We start from the raw sequence: 22,663 nt of genomic DNA on the forward strand, positions 1-22,663 counted from the left end.
TTGCTGGTTGTGAGTAGCTTGACTTCATCACCCACCTGCTGCTGATCATGCTTTTGCTGATGCCACGTGCTGCTGTGACAAGCCACCACCTGCTGCGCCACTGTGCTGACAGCCAACGATGTCCTTGTGACCATCACCTTGCTCTGTCCAGTGCCTGCTTGCTGCAGCTAGCCTTAGCCTGTGCCATCCCATGAGTCGCTGCCCGTGCACCAGTCACTAATGCCAGCTTTGTCGCTTGCTATCGTCGCCTTGCTATCCTCCTCAGCGTCAGCGTGGCCTTAATCAAATCGCTTGCTATTGTTGCCTTGCTATCCTCATCACCGCCAGCGTGGCCTTAATCAAGCTTAAAGGCTTAAACCTTTAAGCCTTATTATTAAGCCTTATTAAAGCCAAATTCAATTTTGCTGCCGGCCTTGACTATGCACCACCTCCTGCCTCGACCTCAGCTGCAGCCCATAATCTGCATCAACAACAAAAATCAACACCTCTAGTATTGGTAAAATTTAGGTTTTCTCTGCATTTGTCAATTTTGGCATCAAATTGAACCTGCAACAGCCTGAAAAATTTGGGGCTTTTGAAAATTATTAAAAATTGAAGCTACCAAAATTTGGGGGTTTGGCCAAAATTGATCTCCATAGCCAAAATTGAAGTGTGTGGTGAGCTCAAATTTTGAGGCTTTTCCCAAAATTGGCACTTCTGAGCCAAACTAAACTGACATAAATTGAAGTGACATGCGTTTATTTTTTGGGGCTTTCAAAATTTGACACAAAATGGAAAAATTGATGGCTTCCTCATCAACCAATGTCGCCCCCTGGATATGAGAGGCGGGAGCAGCACCGCCTTGAGGCATTCTGGCAGCACCGGAACTCGGCATTAAAGATGCTTGACTTCACCGACTATCTTCTGGCCATCGCTCCAGGTGGTGTTGTCTTGGAAAAGACGTAGAAAAGGCGACACCATAGGCATATTGTGTCTCAATAATAACCCGAGCCTTACTTATAGAGTGATAACTACATCATAATATGTTACTTGCTATAAATAGCCATAAAGCATCTTTTATTAATCCAGGAACCCTAGCCAAGTATTAGCCTCCTAATCCCATCAGATTAGTCCCTAAGCCATAGATTAGTGTCCAGGTACATAACAGTAAAGAGGGTCAAGCTCGTGATCAAAATGGACCTAGGTGTAATGTGAGATGGGGTAGTGGTGGTGGTGGTGGTGGGGGGGGGGGTGGAAGTAAGATTGAAAGAGAGTTAGGTATGGTCAGGTTCAGGCGATGGAGGAGGGCCAATGGGATATCCCGTTATAGATAACAAGACCATGTGCAACTCATTGCTCTAGGAAATGTCTCCCATACACCGTGACCACCTCACAGTCGTGTGATGATCTCTGTAACCCCGTGTCAATGATGTCCAGCTCCTGTAGTTTGATAGGGTTGTCAAGATCAAGTAGTGGGACCTAGCAACTCCATGTCTTGTCGAGTGGGAGGACTTCCCCCAGTTGTGAGAATTCCATAATATTCCCATATAATGGAAGTACGGTGATTGGCCATGTTGTGGCTCGGTGCAAAACACACATCAATGTGGATGACTCTGTCCCTAGTAAGCTATAGCTGCACCCAAAGATACTGTGCGTCCTGGATTAGCCTTAATGATCAAATCTGCAGTAGACTTTTCTCTGATCACATCTATTAAATCAGGCGTCCTTGTCCTTCTGAACGGTGCTGAGAAACTGTCTGAGGTGGGTTCTAATAAGGACAGAGCTACCCCACGGTCCCCACCCGAGCCACGTACACCTCCTAATGTGTAGATCTTGCCTCAAAAAGCTGACTTCCACTCGAACCCGGCTATGTATGGTAAAACCCTCTTAGGGCTCTCATGAGTCTCTGTACAGAAAATGACATCCGTGCCTATGAGAGTCTTGTTCAAGCCTCTTGGATTTGCAACCACAGGGTGCCATTGCAATTCCATACTACTAACCTCATGTGTTTGGTCTCATAGACCTGCGTCTCTATTTGGGACAGTGCTCAGTGATGATAATGACCCTGCCATCTTTGTAGACAGCCCTCTTGCGGACTCTATGGGCCTCATGAATTGTCACGTTGGTGTGCCACCTAGGCTGGGGTGAGATCATCCCCCATGTACACTTGTGTGTCCTTGAGGGAGTGCATTTGTTTAAGGCCTGTCTGCTTGCTGGTGGCATCAGGGAATTTGATGATGAGGGGCCGCTCCCGTGTCATATCCTTCCCTGCCCTCCATGTATCTGCAAAGGAGGGAGTGGTCTCATCCACTCCTATCATGTGGCAAAGTGTCATGGCATCTCCCTTGGAGGAAGCCTCTACACCTACAGCCCCCGAAGGGCCCTATCGTTCCTGCGTTTTTCCTCCTCGAGAGTCTCATGTATGATGCTCTGAGGGGGTTTGTGCTTCTTCACCACCTCCACCCAATCTTTCTTGGTGGTCTGCAATTCTTCTCGCAACTTATCACTTGCAGCCTTTAGCTGCACCAAGTCCGTCCTTAGACGCTCCCTTATATTCAGTTGCCCTTCCTCCACTGTATGGTCCTAGTAGCCTTTAGTTTAGGCCTTCCATTTCTGCCTTGCGTTCCCCTATCATTGGGGCAGCCTCTGGCATTGTGTGCTGTTGCAGCTGGGTCTCTTTCAGTGTCCGAATCTCCTCCTCCTGATGGTTCAGCTTTACCTCCAGTTCTTCAATCTTGTTATTCTTGCCCTCTATCTCCTTGTGGATGGCTTCCAACTGTTTTTCATGTTGGTTAAGGAGGGCCTGTCCAACACCTTTTTCTGCTCGATCAATACCCTCTTGGTGTTGTCCTCTCCATGGTCTTGATGTATGCCTCCAGCTCCTGTAGGTTCATTATTCCCCCTTAGTTGCTGCCTTGGGGGCCTGAGCAGGGTGGCTGGGATAATGAAGTGGAGGCGGAATCGCAGGCAAAGGGGGGAGAGAGAGTGATTCAGTTTTTCAAATTTTGATTCTCTGGTTTTCTGGTTTTTTTAAATTGCCCCAAATCAAATGGATTTGGGGGAAAATCAAAATGGGAAAAAAAAGAAAACATGATGACCAGCACTGTGCTTCACTGCCCAGTGAGAGGGAGCATAGAGAAGAAATGGCCAAAATAGCAAATGCAGGTGGGATGGGGCGAAGGGGCGCACACAAGTAGAACACGGTGCAGAAGTGGGGGTGGAACTGCGTGTGGAAGGTCGTTGCTTATGCAAGGGGTCTCTTGTGTAAGCGGGGCAACCTGTGGAAAGGCACGCAAGGCACCAGATGGGCAACAGCGATGGGCAGCAACGAGCAGCGGGAAGCGCGAGCAGGGCAAGGTGCACAGGTTCATGCCATCGCTAATGTGTGTGTGTGTGTGTGAGAGAGAGAGAGAGAGAGAGAGAGAGAGAGAGAGAGAGAGAGAGATCTCATGCTGTCTAATTGTCTTGTACAGTCAAAGTGCTTACAAGTATACAAAATAGTTGCGTAGTTTGATTGTTAAAGGCTTTACATGTTTCTAAGCCAACTGTTGTATGCAGAGCAACCCTTTGGCAAGGTGGCATATATGTCAAGGTTCTATAAACAGCCTCGCCTTTTCAGTTGACGGCATGTACTTGGCAACTGTTGGAAGAGATGGTAGGGACTTCCCAAAATCTGGTGTTTTTGGAATCTCTCCCATTATCGTTGGAGATTAACCAGACTAAAGCTTCACATAATGCAAATTATCCTTATAATATTCTTATAATATTCTTAATTTGATTTGGAGTACATTATCCTTATAATATTCTTAATTTGATTTGGAGTACATAAAAAAATGGCAAAAAATTTCCAAGCATTGCAACCAAGATGGCATTCATATTCAAAGCATTGGGGGACTGTCACAGGCTACCTTAGAATTTTTGAGTTCAAGACTGAACAACTTATATCTGGAGGCAAAAGCTATTTTGGTGCGCTGCTGTGCTGCTCTTGGAGGTGGGTGGTACTTCCCTCTTTAGCTTATTTTATAATATGTATTTGCAATGTTGTTTAACAGCATAGCGTATTTACATCCGTAAAACTTATCATGGTAAGTACTCCAGAACACGTGAATGCACGTGCCATATGGGAATATCAGTTTCTTTGAAAACTTACTTGCATTATTAGCATTGTGTCTCGCTTTCATGTTTGCAACCTTATGCAGACCTGCTGTAATTAAATGGTGAAATTAGATGAAAAAGTAATTAATGCATTGGTGCAAAAGATGAACTAAGACTTTTTTTAACAGTTTGAATGCAGTTATGGGTAGGGCTTCAACATGTTGTTTAAATATGTTACACAAGTCCAATAAAAGGTATAAGAACACTATTCAAGGCACAGGAGCATGTACATCTAGCTTTACAATCAATTTTGTTGTACATGCGTTAAGGGGACAAGATGGAATTTTCTTCAGTTTATCATGTGCTCTAGCATTTTAGTGCTTGGATTTTGTGAAGGTATGTTGGTCATGTCCACTCCCGGCTAGTTCAGGTGTGAACCCAGCTTACTCACGGGCACTTTTTCCCTGTGACTGGACACAGGTTTTTTCCCCGTGTGAACACACTTATGTGTGTTGGGCACTTTGCCCTAGGCCTTTTAGTACTCACTTGTACTTTCATTTCATATCATTATTGAGTACATCTTTTCCAGCACTCTCACGTTTCTCTGTGCTTGAGGTTGTGTGTGTGTGTGTGTGTGCAGGCTAGCTTCCCTCCTACCCAACATTGGTATCAGAGCTTGGTTAGGGTTAGGGTTACACCTTGCTTCCCCCCAACATTAGGGTTAGGGTTCACCCCCTGTTGCCCTTCAGCCTTGAGCTTCAGCCTATTGCATACTTTATACACGCCACACTCTCTCTCTAGATCTGCAAGTACTCTTTCTGCTACACTACTGTACTTTTACACGTTTCTATACGTTGCTCACGACGTGCTGTTGCATGACGCCGCCTGTACCGTGCTCTGCTGCTGTGCGCTGCTGCCCTGCTGCCGCCTCTGCCGTCGCCCTCACAGCCGCCGCCACCGTCGTGAGCTGTAGCTGCCTTCAGGTCCGTTGTAGTTTGCCGCCTGTCAGGTCCGCATCGCCGTCAATGGTACAGCAGCCGCCTGCGCCCTCACAGATCTGCGCCGCTTGCCCGTCGTCGCTGCCATCGCCGCCTTCGATTTTACCCTTAGATCTGCGCCGCCCTCTATGTGCGCCGACTGTACCCGTCGCCGCCTGCTGCAGCCCGTACACTACACCGACCATTTCGCCTAGCTGGCACCGCCCTGTAAAGTACTGCCGCTTCAGATCTGCACGCTCTTGCCTCAGATCTGTCAGATCTGCATGCCCCTGCCTTAGATCTACCTGCACGATTGTAGCTGCTCACAATTTGGGGTATTTTTGTAATTTTTTTTCAAATACTTAGAAATTGCTAAATACACAGCATTATTTTTGGGGCTTTTCAACATTGAGCTCAAAATTGGAAATTTTTGACTTGAAATTGCACAAATTGCCTGTTGAAATTTGGGGCTTTTCACCATTGAGCTTGCAATTGCAACATTGGCACACATTGGCATTGATTTCAGCAGATTTGGTGCATAATTGCACTAGAAATTGGAGATTTTGCAAAAATTGGCATTGTTTGCAGGCAATTTCGGGTATTGCAGGCACATTTGGTTGGCATTGGAGCATTTCCCCCAAATTTTTGGGTATTACAGGCATATCTGGTTGGCATTGGGGCATTTCCCCCAATTTTTGGACATTGCAGCACTTGGTACAGGTGACAATCGCATTAGCAGATTTACAGGTGCAAATCCGGTTCAGATGTGGTCTAATTGGTTGCCTAAAAATTAGGGCTTTTCTACATTGAGCCCATTTTTGGAGCATTTACATTTGATCTGCCAAGATTTGCGCACTTGCAGCTCTTATAGGTGTCAGCTGATTGTGTTTTTCACGGCACATGTATACATTTGTGGTTTGCTGCTGTATATGTATGCCATTGTGGACACTTTGACAGATTTGCATCATCGTGCAGTACACTTGCAGTTTTGGGACATGCATATGTATTTCTCCTAGTGGGAGTTCCCTTTCAGTCCATTGGTTATCCTGCTATTTATCTCCCGCATTCTTACGGTTTTGTTGGACATTGCATACTAGTGGTGACTTGTGACAGATTTGCTGTCCTATCATGGCCAACAGTAATAATGACCTCTTTGGAATGCTATCTCAAGAGGACAAGCTCAATGGGGACAACTACCCTATGTGGGCTTATATGATGCGTCATGTTTTGGTTGCCAAAAATGTATGGTTGTATGTGGATGGCACTGAGGAGCGTCCTCTTGCACCTGCTCTAGCGGAAGGTGAAGTGATTCCCGCTCATCCTCCTGTAGGTCCACCTCCTCGTCTTCCTCCTACTCAGCAGCAGCGTACTTGGGATGCTAGGGATGCTCAAGCCCATGCATTGATTGCTCTCTCGTGCCGCAGGCATATCATTCTGCACATTCGATCTTGCACCACTGCAAAGGGTGCTTGGGATACCTTGGCGGCATTGTATTCAGGTCGCAACAATGAGGCTCATCTTCATTGTCTCCAGAGATGTCTTCTGATGCCATTGCTTTTGATGACTATGCTTTATAGTCTGTACTCCATGGTATGCATTGTCTGGCAGATGCATTTCAGGGGGGGATTCTACTTGCCCACATGTAGTTGGTGATGCCTCATGGTCACTTATGCTTGTTGACCCTTATGCTGGGACGCTTTCTCTTATGTGATGTCTACTGGAGATGCCTTTTATGCTGTTTTCCCTTGCAGCGGGATTGTTTCTACAGTGTTGACATTGTCACTTTCTCACATGTGATGTTTACTGGGAGTGCCTTTTACACACTTGGCCAGTGTTGGCTTGCTCTCATGGTTTTGACATGTCACATGTATATTATTCATTGTGGGATTATGCATCTTTACATTTGTCATACATGGCACTGATCATGGCATCGCTGAGAGTTCACCTATCCTCTCATAGCATTGGCTGATGCCCGCCTCGAGCCCCCACTTTTTCTCCCCATTTTCAGCTTTTCCCATTGCTGAATTTTTACTTTTATCAGCCCTACCATTGCTGATTTTTTCCTCATCGGATCCTCTATTAACGAGTTTCACTTTTGCAGCTTACATTGCATGTCTCACAGGCATGACTTCAGGATCCTGTTGCCTTTATACATGCGTATATCTGCTACCTCTTCTTATGCTTATCACTGGTGCAGTTACAGAGCATTGATGTGGATTACATGCAGTTCAGCTTGGCATTTGGTACTTGCCTTCAGGGGGGTATTATGCGATGCCTCTTGATTTGATGCAGTTGATGTCCACATGATCTTTGCCATGCATTTCTGGTGATGCATTTATGTACTACTGTGCTCTAGCATTAGCACTATGACATTAGGGATTATCCTTTTCCCCGTCATATAGTGCTTGCTTTTTCCATTAGTACTGCAGTTCACTCTTACAGTGGAGCATAGTGCCGGGTAGCATTCACAGCTTTATCACCTTCCTGCTACCCGTTCACACCATTCACTTGAGGGGGGTTTGTTGGTCATGTCCACTCCCGGCTAGTTCAGGTGTGAACCCAACTTACTCACGGGCACTTTTTCCCTGTGATTGGACACAGGTTTTTTCCCCGTGTGAACACTTACGTGTGTTGGGTACTTTGCCCTAGGCCTTTTAGTACTCACTTGTACTTTCATTTCATATCATTATTGAGTACATCTTTTCTAGCACTCACGTTTCTCTGTGCTTGAGGTTGTGTGCGTGTGTGTGTGTGTGTGTGCGTGTGCAGGCTAGCTTCCCTCCTACCCAACAAGGTAGACCAAGGATGAAGGGAGATTATATAAAGTTTGTGAGTAACAAATATAATTGAATCAAGGAAATATCCAATATGGTATCTAAAATTCCACTGATAATCCTTGTAGCAATTGCTAAGAAGTTGGGATTTTGTTAAAAGTCTATCTGTTAAAACTGGTAGATATATTCACGTTGTTTGAGGTGTTTTGTGCATCCCATGATTGCCACTGTGGTGCACCGTTGACTACCATGGAGATGAAGTTGTGCATGAAGAACTTCATTGACGCATATTACGCCTAAGTGCCGTATCCGGCCATAGTGGTAGCATGTTGCTATCACAAGCCCAAACATTTCCCAGTATGAAAGGGGTATGGTGGACTACAGGCTGGCTAAATATTTGGAAAGCACAAGCTTTGGGAATGGGGGATTATCCCCAATACAAAAGATCTAGCACTTGAAGCTTGGTCTAGGCACTTGAGATGGTTTCTTGGACACAAATGGGCATTGGAGCTCAAGTGTCAAGTGGAAAACATGTATGGCAAGCTCCGGAGGATTTGGGAGAGATCTAGTATTAGAAAATGGTTCTATATGGTTCTCACATACATTTCTAATAAGGTAGAATACAAAGGATCACTCTCGTAAAATCTAGGAGGATTACTATTTTTGGACTACCCCCAATGGAAATTCCATTCGCTTTATTACGTCCATAAGTTAAGCAACTGGGAGGACTTGCTGAAGCACCTTTGACAAAAGGTCTACGAGTTGATATATTTTTAGAGATGAAGTTTATGGGTGGAACCATCTCTTAAATTGAGACATGTGGCACGACAGTGGATCAAAGTGAGACAAGCGGCCTCACACTCGTCACCTCAGCTCTTCACTTGTCATTATAGCTTTTACTTGCCATTCTAGCTCATGAGAGCCCCAAATTATAAATTGGAGCCTGCTCTCTTCATTTGGGCAGGCTCTATTGTTGCAAACTAGCTCTACCATCTTGGCTACTCCATGGTTATGGCTCTCTACCACTTCTATAGGCTGCCCTAATGCTGGCTGCTCTCTTTCTCTCTTCCTTGAAGGTTGCCCATGAAATAGACTGGCTGTTGGGGACTGTTTTGAAGGTTTTCATCATGAAGAAATATTGAAGGCAAGGGTATTTGATCATTGTATTATGATTTTCAACCACTGGACATTTGTCTTTTTAATTGGTTATATATGGACAGCCATTAGGCATTGGCTTCAGGAATTGGGTTTATTGTATCTCAGCCATATGGGTTTATGGACAACTTTATGGACTTATGATTTAGCTATATGGGTTCATGGACAGCTTTATGGGCTTATGATTCATCCATATGGGTTTATGGACAACTATGTGGGAAATTGGATACGCTATGTTGGCTGGTATCCACATGGAATATACATATTCTTGGCATTTTCATTGGGCTTTTTGATGACAGCTTGTGTATATGTATTATTCATGGTTGTATGTGCTCTTTCTTTGCGCCTTTAATGAAACGGTGCGGCATCTTCAACACTTTTTATGGTGATGCAAAAACACAATCACCTTTAGAAAGGGGAATATATTAACCACTCCAGTTCACATTGCCTTGCCTTGTTAGTGGATGCTTTCATGTCTGGGAGTGATTAGTGCCTCTTTGAGTTTCTTCTTTCCTCCTCTTGAGTGATTGGAGCGGAGTGGAGATGACCTTTTCTTGCTTCCATCAAGGCAAGAGAAGCTCTATCTTCACACTCCATTAGCAAGGAGCTCTTCGGTGTGACAATGAAGAGATGACACGAAGCAAAGCTAGCACACACGCAAGTGAAAGTTACATTTGCGGCTCTTTGGTGAAGACCCCATGACAAATGTTTCGGCAAGGTAAGACACGTGATTGAACAATCAAGTTGGAGCTATAACCAAAGAGATTTAGCGTTTTTGGAGTACTCCATGCAATCCAAAGGGTACATGTGCTACAACTAACCATGAGATAATTTGTGGTCAGCAAGGGTGTTTGGCCAACTACTGCCCAACTCATGCCAAGAAAATGATTTGGATGCTCAGGAGTCCACTGAGGATGTGGCAAGTTGTTAGTCATGTCACCATTTGGCCAACCATGTGGTCCACCGGTGCTTTCTCATTATGTGCATACATTGGATTGGCGTCCATGGCTATTATGAAGGGGATTGATGCCATTCATGTGATACTGTGGATTTGGCTTTCCATTTGGGACTTGTGCCTGTGTGTACATGCCCGGAAATGGTTGGAGGATAGGTGTTCCATTAGGTCTGGTATCTCATGCAGCTGAGCCCCCTTGCATTGCGTACGACCTAGGCCTTTGCACGGTGCCAGCACGGCTTTGAGCCTGCGCCCGACTCTCTGATTGGGGTGTTGGGCTTCCCTGTGACAGTTTGCTTCCGAGGCGTTAGGAAGGAATACCTTCCTCTTCTCCTGGCGATTGGTGGTGCCATCGGGAAAGTGATGGATCCCCCCCCCCCTCTCTGCTGCCTCGGCCCTCGCGCGGGCAGCCGGGATTCCATCTCTTCGCATCTGTGTTGCCTCGTCGGATTTAGTGCCTCATGTTATATCTATTCCGTGCCTTCGGGGGGTGACCCCATCATTCAGTGAGTGGAGTATACAGGCCTTTCGGGCCAATGCTTCATTTGCAGGCAGATGGGACACCTAGCCAGAGCTTGCCCTTGGCGCTAGTCCAGGAGACTGCCTCAGAGAGAGAGGCAGGTTCTTGGGCAGCGGAGCACCAGGTCCCGACCGCAGACGACCCAGTTGCCGAAGAGTGGCAGATGGTTGGCCCGTGCCTGGGTTGTCAGTCAACACTAGAGTTGAGCGTCACTGCCGTGCATGCCAGGTTGGCAGAGTACAGGAGGATTCGGTTTTGTTAGAGAACCGTTTCGAGCATTTATCACAACACCCCCCGTTGGCGACGAGCCCCCTCCAGTCACGGAGCGGGTCCCTTCGGTCCCTCTGGTTTGGCGCGGCTGATTCCCCGTCATGATTCCTCCCCCGTCTCTCAGTGTCCAGTGAGGTCGATAGGCCCCACTGAGCCCCCTGTGAGCCTCTTCCACCAGCCTATCTCTCCGTTGGATCACTCCCAGCTCCTCCTGCCTCCTCCCTCTTCTTCTGCATCTTCACTCGACTCTTCCCGCAACAATTTCTTTTGCCCCGTCGTCCTCATCAGAGCCCGCCCTCCCCCCTCACTCTGCCTCTCCAGAGCACTCCCGTCGACCTCCAACAGCCCCCGACCCAGAGCGGAGGCAGTCGGTGAGTTCCGTTTGCCGCTTGATTCATCACTTTTATGAGTCGGTAGAGATGACCATTGCCACTTCCCCGGTGAGGGCTCTCCCACTAGAGTCCCCAGGTGGGTCCCCCAAGATCTTGGGGCTGCCTATGGATTATAGTTTCTTTCGATGTCTTCCGGCAGATGGGACATATATGTTTGAGGAGACAGTAGCCCCCATTCGGATATGTGTGGTTTTTCACCATCTAGACCCTCTATGCCAGAGAATGGCACGATGATCTTCTCTTTCCCTTTGAGTGTAGTCCCGGGGACGGGGCAGGACTCGGAGTCAATGGTTGCCGCTATCCAGGGACAAGGAGTTGAGTTCTCCCACCATCTTCATGACCTTCACATCATCGACGTACTCACCCATCTATGGCCATTGGCTAGGATAGAGCTTGGAGGCTCAGGTCACAGAGACTAGGACGGAGAGATGGTGGCCTCCAGCCTGGAGGTGCTGCTTTTTGTGTTCATACATATTTTAGTTGCAGTAGAATGCTTTACCAATAGGATCCCTTGAAGCTTTCACCCAGGACTTCCAAATAAGAACTCTCGTTATTACAGCAAAGCATTCCATAGAGAAGGCACACCTGTACAACACCTCCTTGCTTGAAAAGGTCTTCTCCATCGCTACCATGGATCTCTCAAACCCTTTCCCAAACAGCAGTAGGGCTGAACCAAATCATATGTCCTTCCCTATAGTCACAGCTTGCATGTAACATCGAGAAAACTAGAACTTGTTCACATGAATCCAGAGACATGCTTTCCACATGAAACCAAAGACCTGTATCCGATAAACCAAAGACATGTATCCCATAACCATAGGCTTGTTTCCTCGATACCAAATTCCTGTTTCCTCTTGAAAACCAATGTACTGTTTCCATGACAGATAAACCCACATATGCACCATCCAATCACGGTGCCAAAAAAACCCAGGGTTGTTTTCCATAGCACCAGGTGAGAGAAAAATAGAGAACCTGTAAGCAAATCCATGAGCACATATAAGTTCAACACGAAGAGAAATCACACCATCTCTCCCATGAACATTGTCCCGTGCATCTATAGCTTGTTCTCCTGTTCAAAGTCTCTCATACTTCCATGGTACACAAAAGAGAAAACACACCGGGCTCTTATGATGAAAGAGAGAGGTTATACAGTGGTTGTCTGTCTCTGTCCAGCAGCGCCTCCCCCTTGTTTCGCCTGTAATCTGCCCGACTGGCTGCAACTGCTTGATGCCTGCCTGGCTGCCCGACTGGCTACAATTGCCTGACGCCCGCCCGGCTGCCTGTTGCTGGCTGTAGCCTGAACGCGCAGCCCGCCTGGTCTTCCATGCGTGCAGCCTGCCTGGTCGCCTGTTGCGCAGCCGCCTGGTCACCCGTACGCGTAGCAGCGCCCGCCTGGCTGGAGCCCACACGCGTAGCCCATCTGGCGTCCCTTTGCTGGCTGCAGCCCGCCTGGCTGTAGCCCATGCGCGCAGCAGCACCTGCTTGTACCACACATACGCGCAACAGCACCCGTACGTTTTACACCACGACCACATGACGACTTCGCTCTAGAATCCACACGGCGACCTGCATATGATTCCGCCATCCTTCGCCCCTTTTTAAAGATGCGATTCCGCTTTCTCAAAAACACCAAAAGCAAAACGCATGCCTTCAAAAAAAAAAATATCATCAAAGGTTTTAAATCCTTAAAAACTTTAAAATCCCTTTTGTCCCCTTTCACACTTGGACTGGCCACACATGGGTTTCCTTTTCATATCCAAACTGATGCATGTTCACAGTGTCCATCCTGTGCCTTTGCCCACCTGCTTGTTGTCCAGAGAAAAACACAGGGTTGTAACAGGGGACCTATCGACATTCTTTTCCTCCAAGAGCATCCCTTTCGGAGGGGCACACCCGTCGATGCGGGAAGATTTTACTAGGCAGGAGTCACACTTTTTGGTCTCCATCCTTCGGTCCCTCAGGGACGCAGGGAGGAGTTTGTGTTTCTGTCAGTGAGCAGCTTTTGCCAGTAGTGACAGGCTTAGGAGTCAAATTTCCTGGGCAAGCACAGTGGGTTACCATTTTGATTGGAAAGAATTGCGTTGGCTTTCTCAATGTTTATGTCCCGAATGCCGCTGCTGAGGTAGAGCCCTCTTTTGGAGCAGAGTCTGGCAGACTCTTACTCAGGTTGACTTTTGATAGAGGCAGCAGAGGACACACTTGGAGGAGGCATGGCCACAGGCCCAGGAGCAGAGTACTCTGCTTGGGAGGAGATGATATTGGCACTTAGGGGACAGGACCCTTGGCATCTTCTAGAGTTTGGGCGCAGCCCTGGGAGCCTTAGCTTCTCGTGATCTGATAGGAGGAGCACCAGTCCCAACCTCTCTAGACTTAACAGGTTTTATGTTGATGAGTGGGCTTGCGGCCGTTGGGGCATGGTCGGTATCTTTGCAAGCGCTACTTTTTCAAATCACGCTCCGGTTATTCTGTCCTTAGAGCACCCTTGGAGGTAGGACATGCATGCGAGCGGGTAGCCTCATTCAATACCCCGAGATGCAGGATAGAGCAGATATGGGCAGAGTTGGAATTTATTTCAGGCTCTGCTACTACACATCGGATGTGGGTCTGGGGGAGGTCAACAGTTTCTCATGGAGGCAGCCTAGAGCAAATTGGAAAATTGGCTGGAATTGAGGTCAGTGCATGAGATCTCGAGTTTTCTTGGATTATGCTCTTACTACCGTAGCAGGTTTATTCGGCACTTTGCATGGATTGCTTCTCCTTTGCATGACTTGACGAAGAAGAAGGCTATATTTAAATGGGTTGAAGTCATAGTTACCAGGAGCTTCAGAAACGCTCGATTTGAAACGGGTTTCAGAAACGTTTCAGAAGTTTCATATTTTTTTGAAACGGCAAAAAAGAGTTTCAAACAAAAATGCACACACACACACACACACACACACACACACACACACACACACACATATATATAATATCAAATGCACAACAGTACAAGAAATAAGTATTTAGGCCTTAGCCTATTTCAACAAGCAGAATACTTGAAAAATATGACTCATGAGAAAACACATTGGATTCATTATTATTCAATGTAAACAGTGATTCAATGCTAGAAAACAACAGCAGCCTCATGAAGCTTGTGAGGGCAGCTTCATGAAGCTTGTGAGGGTGGATAGCAGTGACCAACCGTACACAGGTAACAACAACATGAGTCAAAACGGATGCGCAGACAAGCTCCTCGAAACGTGTGCCACAAACGAAAAGTCGGCGCAAGCGATAAGACACTTTTTTTGGGAAAACAAATTGGATAAGAAACGTATTTCATTCAACAAAACTTTTACAAAACGTTTCAGTTCGTTTCATACCAATTGAAACGCGTTTCGTTGCTACTATGGTTGAAGTAGAGAGAGAGACATTCCTCAACTTGAAAAATACGTTGATCATTCTGGATTTGCAAAAGCCATTCAGTGTGGAATGCGATGCATGTGGAAACTGCATAGGAGCTGTTCTAAATGAAGAGAGACATGCTATGGCTTATGAGAACCGTAGATTGCATGCTCTCTCTTGGCATTTATGAGAAAGATCTCTTGGCTGTAATTCATGCACTAACCATATGGAAACATTACCTTCTTGGGGCTGATTTCATTGTCAAGACAGATCACCAGAGTTTGAGGTATTTTCTTACCCAAACTAAATTTTCAGAGAAGCATATGAGAATGTCTAATTTCCTCTTTATGTTTCATTTTCAGATTTTGCACACCCCAGGAAAGAGGAGTGTAGTGGTAGATGCATTGTCATGAAAGCCGTATGTAGCAGCTATTTTGGTTGCCTCTAATGGAGACTTGTCTACCATGTGTGATTTGTAGCATATAGATGCTAATTTTTTCACTATCTAGGCTGATTTGATGGCTGGTCATGCACATATCTCGTATGTGATCAAAGAGGGTTATCTTATGAAAGATAATTGCCTATGTGTGGTGTCTGACATGAGGCAAAAGGTTTTGGATAAGTGCCATGATCTTCATATGCCGGTCATAGAGGCATAATTCCTACTACGCACATGATTGAGCGGCATTTCTTTTGGCCAGGTATGCGGAACGACATAGATAGGCATAATGCCTACTACGCACATGATTGAGCGACATTTCTTTTGGCCAGGTACGCGGAACAACATAGACACACGTGTATGTATCACTTGTCAAAACGTGAAATTTGATTAGAAAAAGGCACTAGGGTTGCTTCAGCCATTGTCTACTCCCACGCAGCCATGGGAAGTTATTACAATGGATTTCATTATGGTCTTGCCATGGATCCAACAAGATAATGATGCTATTTGACCAATTGTGGACAGGTTTAGCAAGCAAGCTCACTTCTTACCAGTCAAGAAAATGATCAAAGTTAAGCATATGGTTACGATACATCTTGCAAATGTGTTCAAGCATCATGGAATGTGGAAGTCCATTGTAGGGGATAGAGATCCCAAGGCTTTGGCGGGCCTTGTTTGATAATATGGGCACCAAATTGGACTTCTCATTAGCTTATCACCCTCATACGGATGGGAAAAGTGAGGTTGCAAGTTTAGTAGTGGTAGACGTCTTGAAATGTTATGTAGTGGATCAAAAGTTTTCTTGGGAGAAGTACTTACCGCTTGTGGAATTTACATACAACAATATAGTGCATGCTTCTACGGGCCTTGTTTGAGATTGTTTATGGTAAGGTGGTTTTAACACCCATCCTTTTCACAAAGGATGAGATATTTGCACGTTGGATATTGCCTTTGCTCAGGTGCGGACAGCCATTGCAAGGTCACGACACAAACATAAAAAGGTTGCTGATAAGCATAAAAGGCAATTTGATGTCAAAGAGAATGATTTGAGTATTGCTGAAATTTGAGAAAGCAAGACTTAGTAAGAGGCTTGGCAAAGAGCGTGCATATCCTAAACCAGCAACTAGGTACTATGGGCCTTTTCGAGTGATCAAGAAGATGGCTTCCAAGTTGGCATTGTCTAGTCATTGGTACATACACAATGCTTTTCATGTGTCTCCTTCGTAAGTATATAGAGTGAAGGGGAGAAACCTGAATTAGGGTTTAGAGTTCATTCATGGGAGACATACACAGAGAAGCAAGGGAGAGAGAGAGAGAGAGTTGTGGGGATAAGTCAACTCATGAAAAGCATGAGTGTGTGACTCCCCTATCACACGCACTAGTACACATAGTGCACTTAGTACATTAAAAGTACTAAGTGTACTATGTACTATAACTTATGGGCTTGTACACACTATAAGGGTGGGCATAACGCCTTTACCCCAACAACCTCCCACTTAAAGGCAAAGTGCCCTTAAGTAAAGGAAAAGAAAAATCAGCATGTACATGATAATATACAAGGCCATATCAAGGCTGAAACTGGCCTCATCCAATGCCCATCAAGTGTCTGCAATGAGCAAACCGCTCCGGAGGCAAACTCTTCGTCAACAGATCAGCCGGGTTGTCATCCGTATGAATCTTAACAAGCTGAATTTGCTTGTTCTCTATCACCTCTCTGATGAAGTGATACTTCACATCCACATGCTTCGTCTTTGCATGAAAGACAGGGTTCTTTGCCAACTGGATGGCACTCTGACTATCACAATGCAACAATGGAATATCCCCTGTATAGCCCAAATCAACCACTAACCGAGATAGCCATAATGCCTCCTTGCAAGCCTCTGTGGCTGCAATATACTCGGCCTCTGTAGTAGACAAGGCAGTGCACTTCTGCATCCTGGATATCCATGACACAGCACCTCCTGTGAATGTAAATACATAACCGGTAGTAGACTTCCGGTTATCTGGATGACCGGCATAATCCGAATCCGTGTAACCATGCACTAATGCATCCTGTTTGCCAAAGCAAATGCACAAATCCTGTGTGCCCTTCAGGTATCTCATGACACCTTTCACTGCTTCCCAATGCTTCTTGCCAGGGTTGGCCATGTATCTAGAAACCACTCCCACTGCAAATGCAATGTCCGGCCTAGTAGCAACCATGGCATACATGAGACTGCCACAAGCTGAAGCATACGGAATCTTGGCCATATCAGCCCTGTCTCTATCTGACTGTGGGCTGTCCATAGCACTGAGTTTCACATATGGAGGCAAAGGAGTACTAGCCTTCTTCCCCCCGTCCATATTGAACCTCTGCAAGACTTTGCCAATGTATTCCTTCTGAGACAAATACAACACATGCTGATTTCTGTCCCGAAGTATCCGCATACCCAAGATGTGATTAGCATCACCCAAATCCTTCATATCAAAGGTTTGATGCAGCCTCTGCTTCAAAGCATCCATCTCTTTACGAGATTTCCCGGCAATCAACATATCATCAACATACAAAATGAGAATCAATAGACTGCCATCCAAGGCTTTCTTGGTGTACAAGCAGTGATCTATGTCACTTCTCCTGAATTTCTGAGATTTCATGAATGTATCAAATTTATGATACCATTCTCTTGGTGCCTGTTTGAGCCCATAAAGACTCTTTTTCAGCTTGCATACAAGCTTCTCCTTTCCACTCACTGCATAACCCTCTGGCTGCTGCATATATATCTCCTCATGGAGATCACCGTGAAGAAAAGCAGTCTTCACATCCATCTGGATCAAGTCCAGATCATCATGCGCAACCAAAGCCAACACAGCTCTAAGTGTGGTCATTTTGACCACTGGAGAGAAGATCTCCTCAAAGTCCACACCATATTCCTGCTTGAAGCCCTTAGCCACTAACCTGGCTTTGTATCTTGGCTTAGCATCTGATGCAACTTTGAGCCTGTATACCCACTTGCATGGCAAAACCTTCTTGCCTGCAGGCAAAGGCACCAACTTCCATGTTCCATTTTTATGCAGAGAATCCATCTCTGACTTCATGGCACGCTCCCATAGAGCTTTGTCTGCCCTCTGTAAAGCCTCCTTGTAACATGAGGGCTCCCCACAGTCAGTAAGCATCAAATAGTCAACCCCTGGAACAAACCTGTCAGGGGCTCTGGAGGGTCTAGTGGACCTCCGTACCCAATGACCATCATTTGCAGGTTGCTGTCCAGCCTGCATATCACCCATTGGTGGCTCCTGTTCCATGCCATAAGGCTGAAATATCATGCCCGGTATCTCCTCCAACTGTGGTATATCCATAGGGATATCTTCTGCCATATCTGGCTGTCCATTTGGACCATTTTCAGCACCATTTAAGGGCTGGTTTTCCTGCTGTAATGGCTGATTTACAGCCCTTTGTTGTTGTCCATGATGTCCATCATCATCAAAGATGACTCTGCCAGGCTCCTGTTGCCTTGCAGGCTCCTTATACATGCATGTTTCATCAAAAATGACATCATTGCTGCGTATGATCTTTCTATTTATGGGATCCCAAAGTCTATACCCCATTTCACCTCTGTCACCATATCCTAGGAATATGCATTTGTGAGACTTGGGATCAAGTTTGGTGCGCATTTCCCTGCGTATGTGCACGTACGCAACGCAACCAAACACTCTCAAGTGCTTGTATGACGGAGGCTTCCCTGTCCATACTTCTTCTGGCACTTTCCCACCAAGCCTCGTGTTAGGTGACCTGTTTATAAGGTGAACGGCTGTCATAACAGCTTCAGCCCAAAAACCATGAGGTAATGCAGCATGTGACAACATAGAACGGACCTTCTCCTGTATGGTCCTGTTCATCCTCTCTGCTGTCCCGTTTTGTGGAGGATCATAAGGAGTAGAGAGCTCCCTCTTGATGCCTTTAGCATCACAAAAGTCCTGAAACTGTTTGGACGTATACTCTCCACCATTGTCGGAACGCAAAGCCTTCAGTGTTTTGCCAGTTTGATTCTCAACATGAGCAACAAACTTCTGAAACACTGAGAATGTATCACTCTTCAAACGAAGAGGATAGACCCACACCTTGCGTGTGGCATCATCAATAAAAGACACAAAATATTTTGCCCCTCCCAAAGAAAGCTGAGGCATCTCACATACATCTGTATGCACAAGCTCTAACTGAGCATCTTTCTGTCCAAGAGCTTTCTTGTGGGGGCACTGTAGTTGCCCCTGAATTAGGGTTTAGAGTTCATTCATGGGAGACATACACAGAGAAGCAAGGGAGAGAGAGAGAGAGAGTTGTGGGGATAAGTCAACTCATGAAAAGCATGAGTGTGTGACTCCCCTATCACACATGTATATTGCACTAGTACACATAGTGCACTTAGTACATTAAAAGTACTAAGTGTACTATGTACTATAACTTATGGGCTTGTACACACTATAAGGGTGGGCATAACGCCTTTACCCCAACATAGAGCTGGAGCCCAGTGAACCGGTCATTGAGGATCCACCAAAAGTGGATGAGCTTAAGGAGATTTTGCATCCAGAACAGATTGTGTATCACAAGGAACACAAGTTTGCTGGAGGTAAACTTGTCAAGCATTACCTTGTGAAGTTCAAGAACTATCTTTTCATTGATGCTAAATGGGTACATGAAGTGTTCTTCAGAGATTGCCCGCATTTGCTTCAGACGTATTTGGATGCTCTTTAGTTGCAGACAATTGTTTAGAAGCCGGGGGATGTCACCATTCGGCCACCCATCTAGTCCACCCGTGCTTTCTCATTGTCTGTACACATTGGTTTGGTGTCCATGACTACTATGCAGGGGATTGATGCCATTCATGTGATACTGTGGATTTGGCTTTCCGTTGGGACTTGTGCGTGTGTGTACATGCCCGGAAATGCTTGGAGGATTGGTGTTCCATTGGATCTGGTACCTCATGTCCTTACCTGGAACACTGTCCTTACCTAGAACACGTCTATTTTGGTAGAGTCTTTTGAATAGGGATTGCCCATACCAATGTTGCATTGCATAGCATCTTTATGTGCTTGCTTGCAAATTGAATTTGCATGCTGTTTTCATGCTTGCTTGTTCAATGTGTAGTTTCAGGTAAGGGGACACCCGCCCATGAACCGTGCATGTGAAACTGTTTGCTGACATGGTTATGTGGCATGTGACAGGTGGCAAGTATTGGTCAAAACCTACCCTTAGGAACTAGCATTAATTTATCTTTATTAAGTTTTGGGTAACCAAAACTCACTTATAAATTATGACCAGGCTTGTGTTAGCACACATTGATGTCCCAGATAGAGTTTGCTTACAATAGTAATAAGCATGTGGCTATTGGAAATAGCTCGTGTAGCTAGTCGGGGTTTTCACACATGACTAATAATGCGATTAAAGACTTAAATAAAGGCGCGTACTTTATCCACATAAAGCCACATGCATGCTTCAGAACTTGACACCATACTAGATTGGTGTTTCATTGGGTCTGGTACCTCGTATCCTTAATTGGAACACGTCTATTTTGGTATAGTCTCTTGAATAGGGATTGTCCATACTAATGTTGCATTGCATTGCATCTTTATGTGCTTGCCTGCAAATCGAATTTGCATGTTGTTTTCATGCTTGCTTGTGTAATGTGGAGTTTTGGGTAAGGGACGCCCGCCCGTGAACCGTGCATATGAAAATGTCTGCTGACATGGTTATGTGGCATGTGACAAGTGGCAAGTATTGGTCAAAACCTAGCCTTAGGAACTAGCATCAATTTATAAGAGTGTGTACACACTTTATTAAGTTTTGGGCAACCAAAACTAACTTATAAATTTTGACAAGCCTTGTGTTCGCACACACTGATGTCCCACATGGAGTTTTCTTACAATAGTAGTAAGCATGAGGCTATTGGAAATAGCTTGTGTACAGTGTAGCTAGTCATGGTTTTCACAGATGACTAATAATGTGATTAAACATTTAAATAAAGGCCACATGCACACTTAAATAAATAGCTTGTGTACAGTGTAGCTAGTCATGGTTTTCAAAGATGACTAATAATGTGATTAAACATTTAAATAAAGGCAACCAAAACTAACTAATAAATTTTGACAAGCCCTGTGTTCGCACACACTGATGTCCCACATGAAGTTTTCTTACAATAGTAGTAAGCATGAGGCTATTGGAAATAGCTTGTGTACAGTGTAGCTAGTCATGGTTTTCACAGATGACTAATAATGTGATTAAACATTTAAATAAAGGCCACATGCACACTTAAGAACTTGACACCATACTAGGACCAAAATCTCCAAACCCAACCCAACCCCCCCCCCCCCCCCCCCCCCCGCGGGAATTTAAGTGATATTATTAAGGAGTATTTATTGTTACAAGCTTTAGGGCCTTTCTAGTTTCCACACATGGGATAGGCCAGATTACTATAGCAATGTCCCAAAAGGCATCCACATACCCCAAGATTCCTGTGAACCCAAGAAATCCATAGAGCATAAATGCGTGTCTACAACCTTCACAATTCGAGGCGCAGGGGCAGCCAAGAGATAGGCACATCCTGGTACAACACAGATGTCCAATACAGTAGGTACAATGACTGTTTTAACAGGTACAATCAGCGACTACAACTGGTACACTCAGGGGTACAAGCAATAGTCATCAAGTACATCGGGTACTGTCAGTACACACAGAACAACAGGTCCGTGTCAGCAGCATGTATGGGTGTACAGACTGGTAGAGTCCACATCAGCATCAGTACGGAAGGTACACTAGAGATGTAACCAGCATTATCAAAACAGGTAAAACAGGTTCAGATTACCACATCAGCACATGTACGGATGGACAAGGCTGTACGTCCATCCATACATGTACGGATGGGAGCAAGGACTGCACATAGCTGCAAGCATGATTGCCCAAGGCTGTTTTTGTTGAAAAAACACTGGAAACACAATTGCGTCGCAAACAGTCTCAAGGCTTTTTTATTTGTCTTGGTCTTTGAGAACAATTCCAAAGCTTTAGACGTGAAAGCGTGCAAATCTTTCTTTCTCCAAACAAGCAGTGGCAAATGGAATTGAACATAGGCAATGATCACTGATTGTATAATGCGTAATCTCACATGCAAGGGCCACGTAGATAGCTTCTAATGAGCAAGTTGTCAAAGTCATGCAGCAACAGCATGCACACCACCCTAGGGCACCGAGCAACGTCGGTGGTTGGGCTCCCATTTCCTAGCCGTTGCTCCCCCCCAAAACCCGGTCGAAGGAGATATCTATGATGACAAAATGCCACCACACCCTATATATGGCTCTTGTATATGGGATAATCTACCACAACTTCTAGTCATGCGATAACCCGAGAGTAGCTATGAGAATTGCCACCTCCTACACCCTCCTTCAATTCGAGCACCTTGATCAAACAGAGGTTAGGACCGCCCAGGACCACACAGGCCAAGCTCTGATACCATGAAGTCACGCAGCAGTAGCATGCACACCGCCCTAGGGCACTGAGCAACGTCGGTGGCTGGGCTCCCATCTCCTAGCCGTTGCTCCCCCCCCCTAAAAACCCGGCCGGAGGAGGTATCTATGACAAGGTGCGACCACACCCTATATATGGCTCTTCGACTTCCCATGCTCTTGCATATGGGATGATCCACCACAACTTCTAGTCATGCGATAACCCAAGAGTAGCTATGAGAAGTGCCACCTCCAA

General features: G+C 45.7%; 1 protein-coding gene across 1 annotated transcript in view; it reads left to right on the top strand.

Annotated features, from left to right (window-relative positions):
• The window catches only part of LOC147612703 (putative catabolite repression protein creC), an 85,446-nt gene that overhangs the window by 57,576 nt on the left and 5,207 nt on the right, over nucleotides 1-22,663 (top strand). The window contains exons 7-8 of the mRNA XM_086783271.1: nucleotides 3,538-3,634; nucleotides 3,883-3,970. Of these exons, the coding sequence (XP_086639397.1) occupies nucleotides 3,538-3,634; nucleotides 3,883-3,970 (185 nt within the window). The remainder of the gene's footprint in view (nucleotides 1-3,537; nucleotides 3,635-3,882; nucleotides 3,971-22,663) is intronic.

This window comes from Cibotium barometz, chromosome 45 (genome assembly GCF_041138505.1).
Source record: "Cibotium barometz isolate CiBa-2024 chromosome 45, ASM4113850v1, whole genome shotgun sequence".
NCBI classification, from domain to species: Eukaryota; Viridiplantae; Streptophyta; class Polypodiopsida; order Cyatheales; family Cibotiaceae; genus Cibotium; species Cibotium barometz.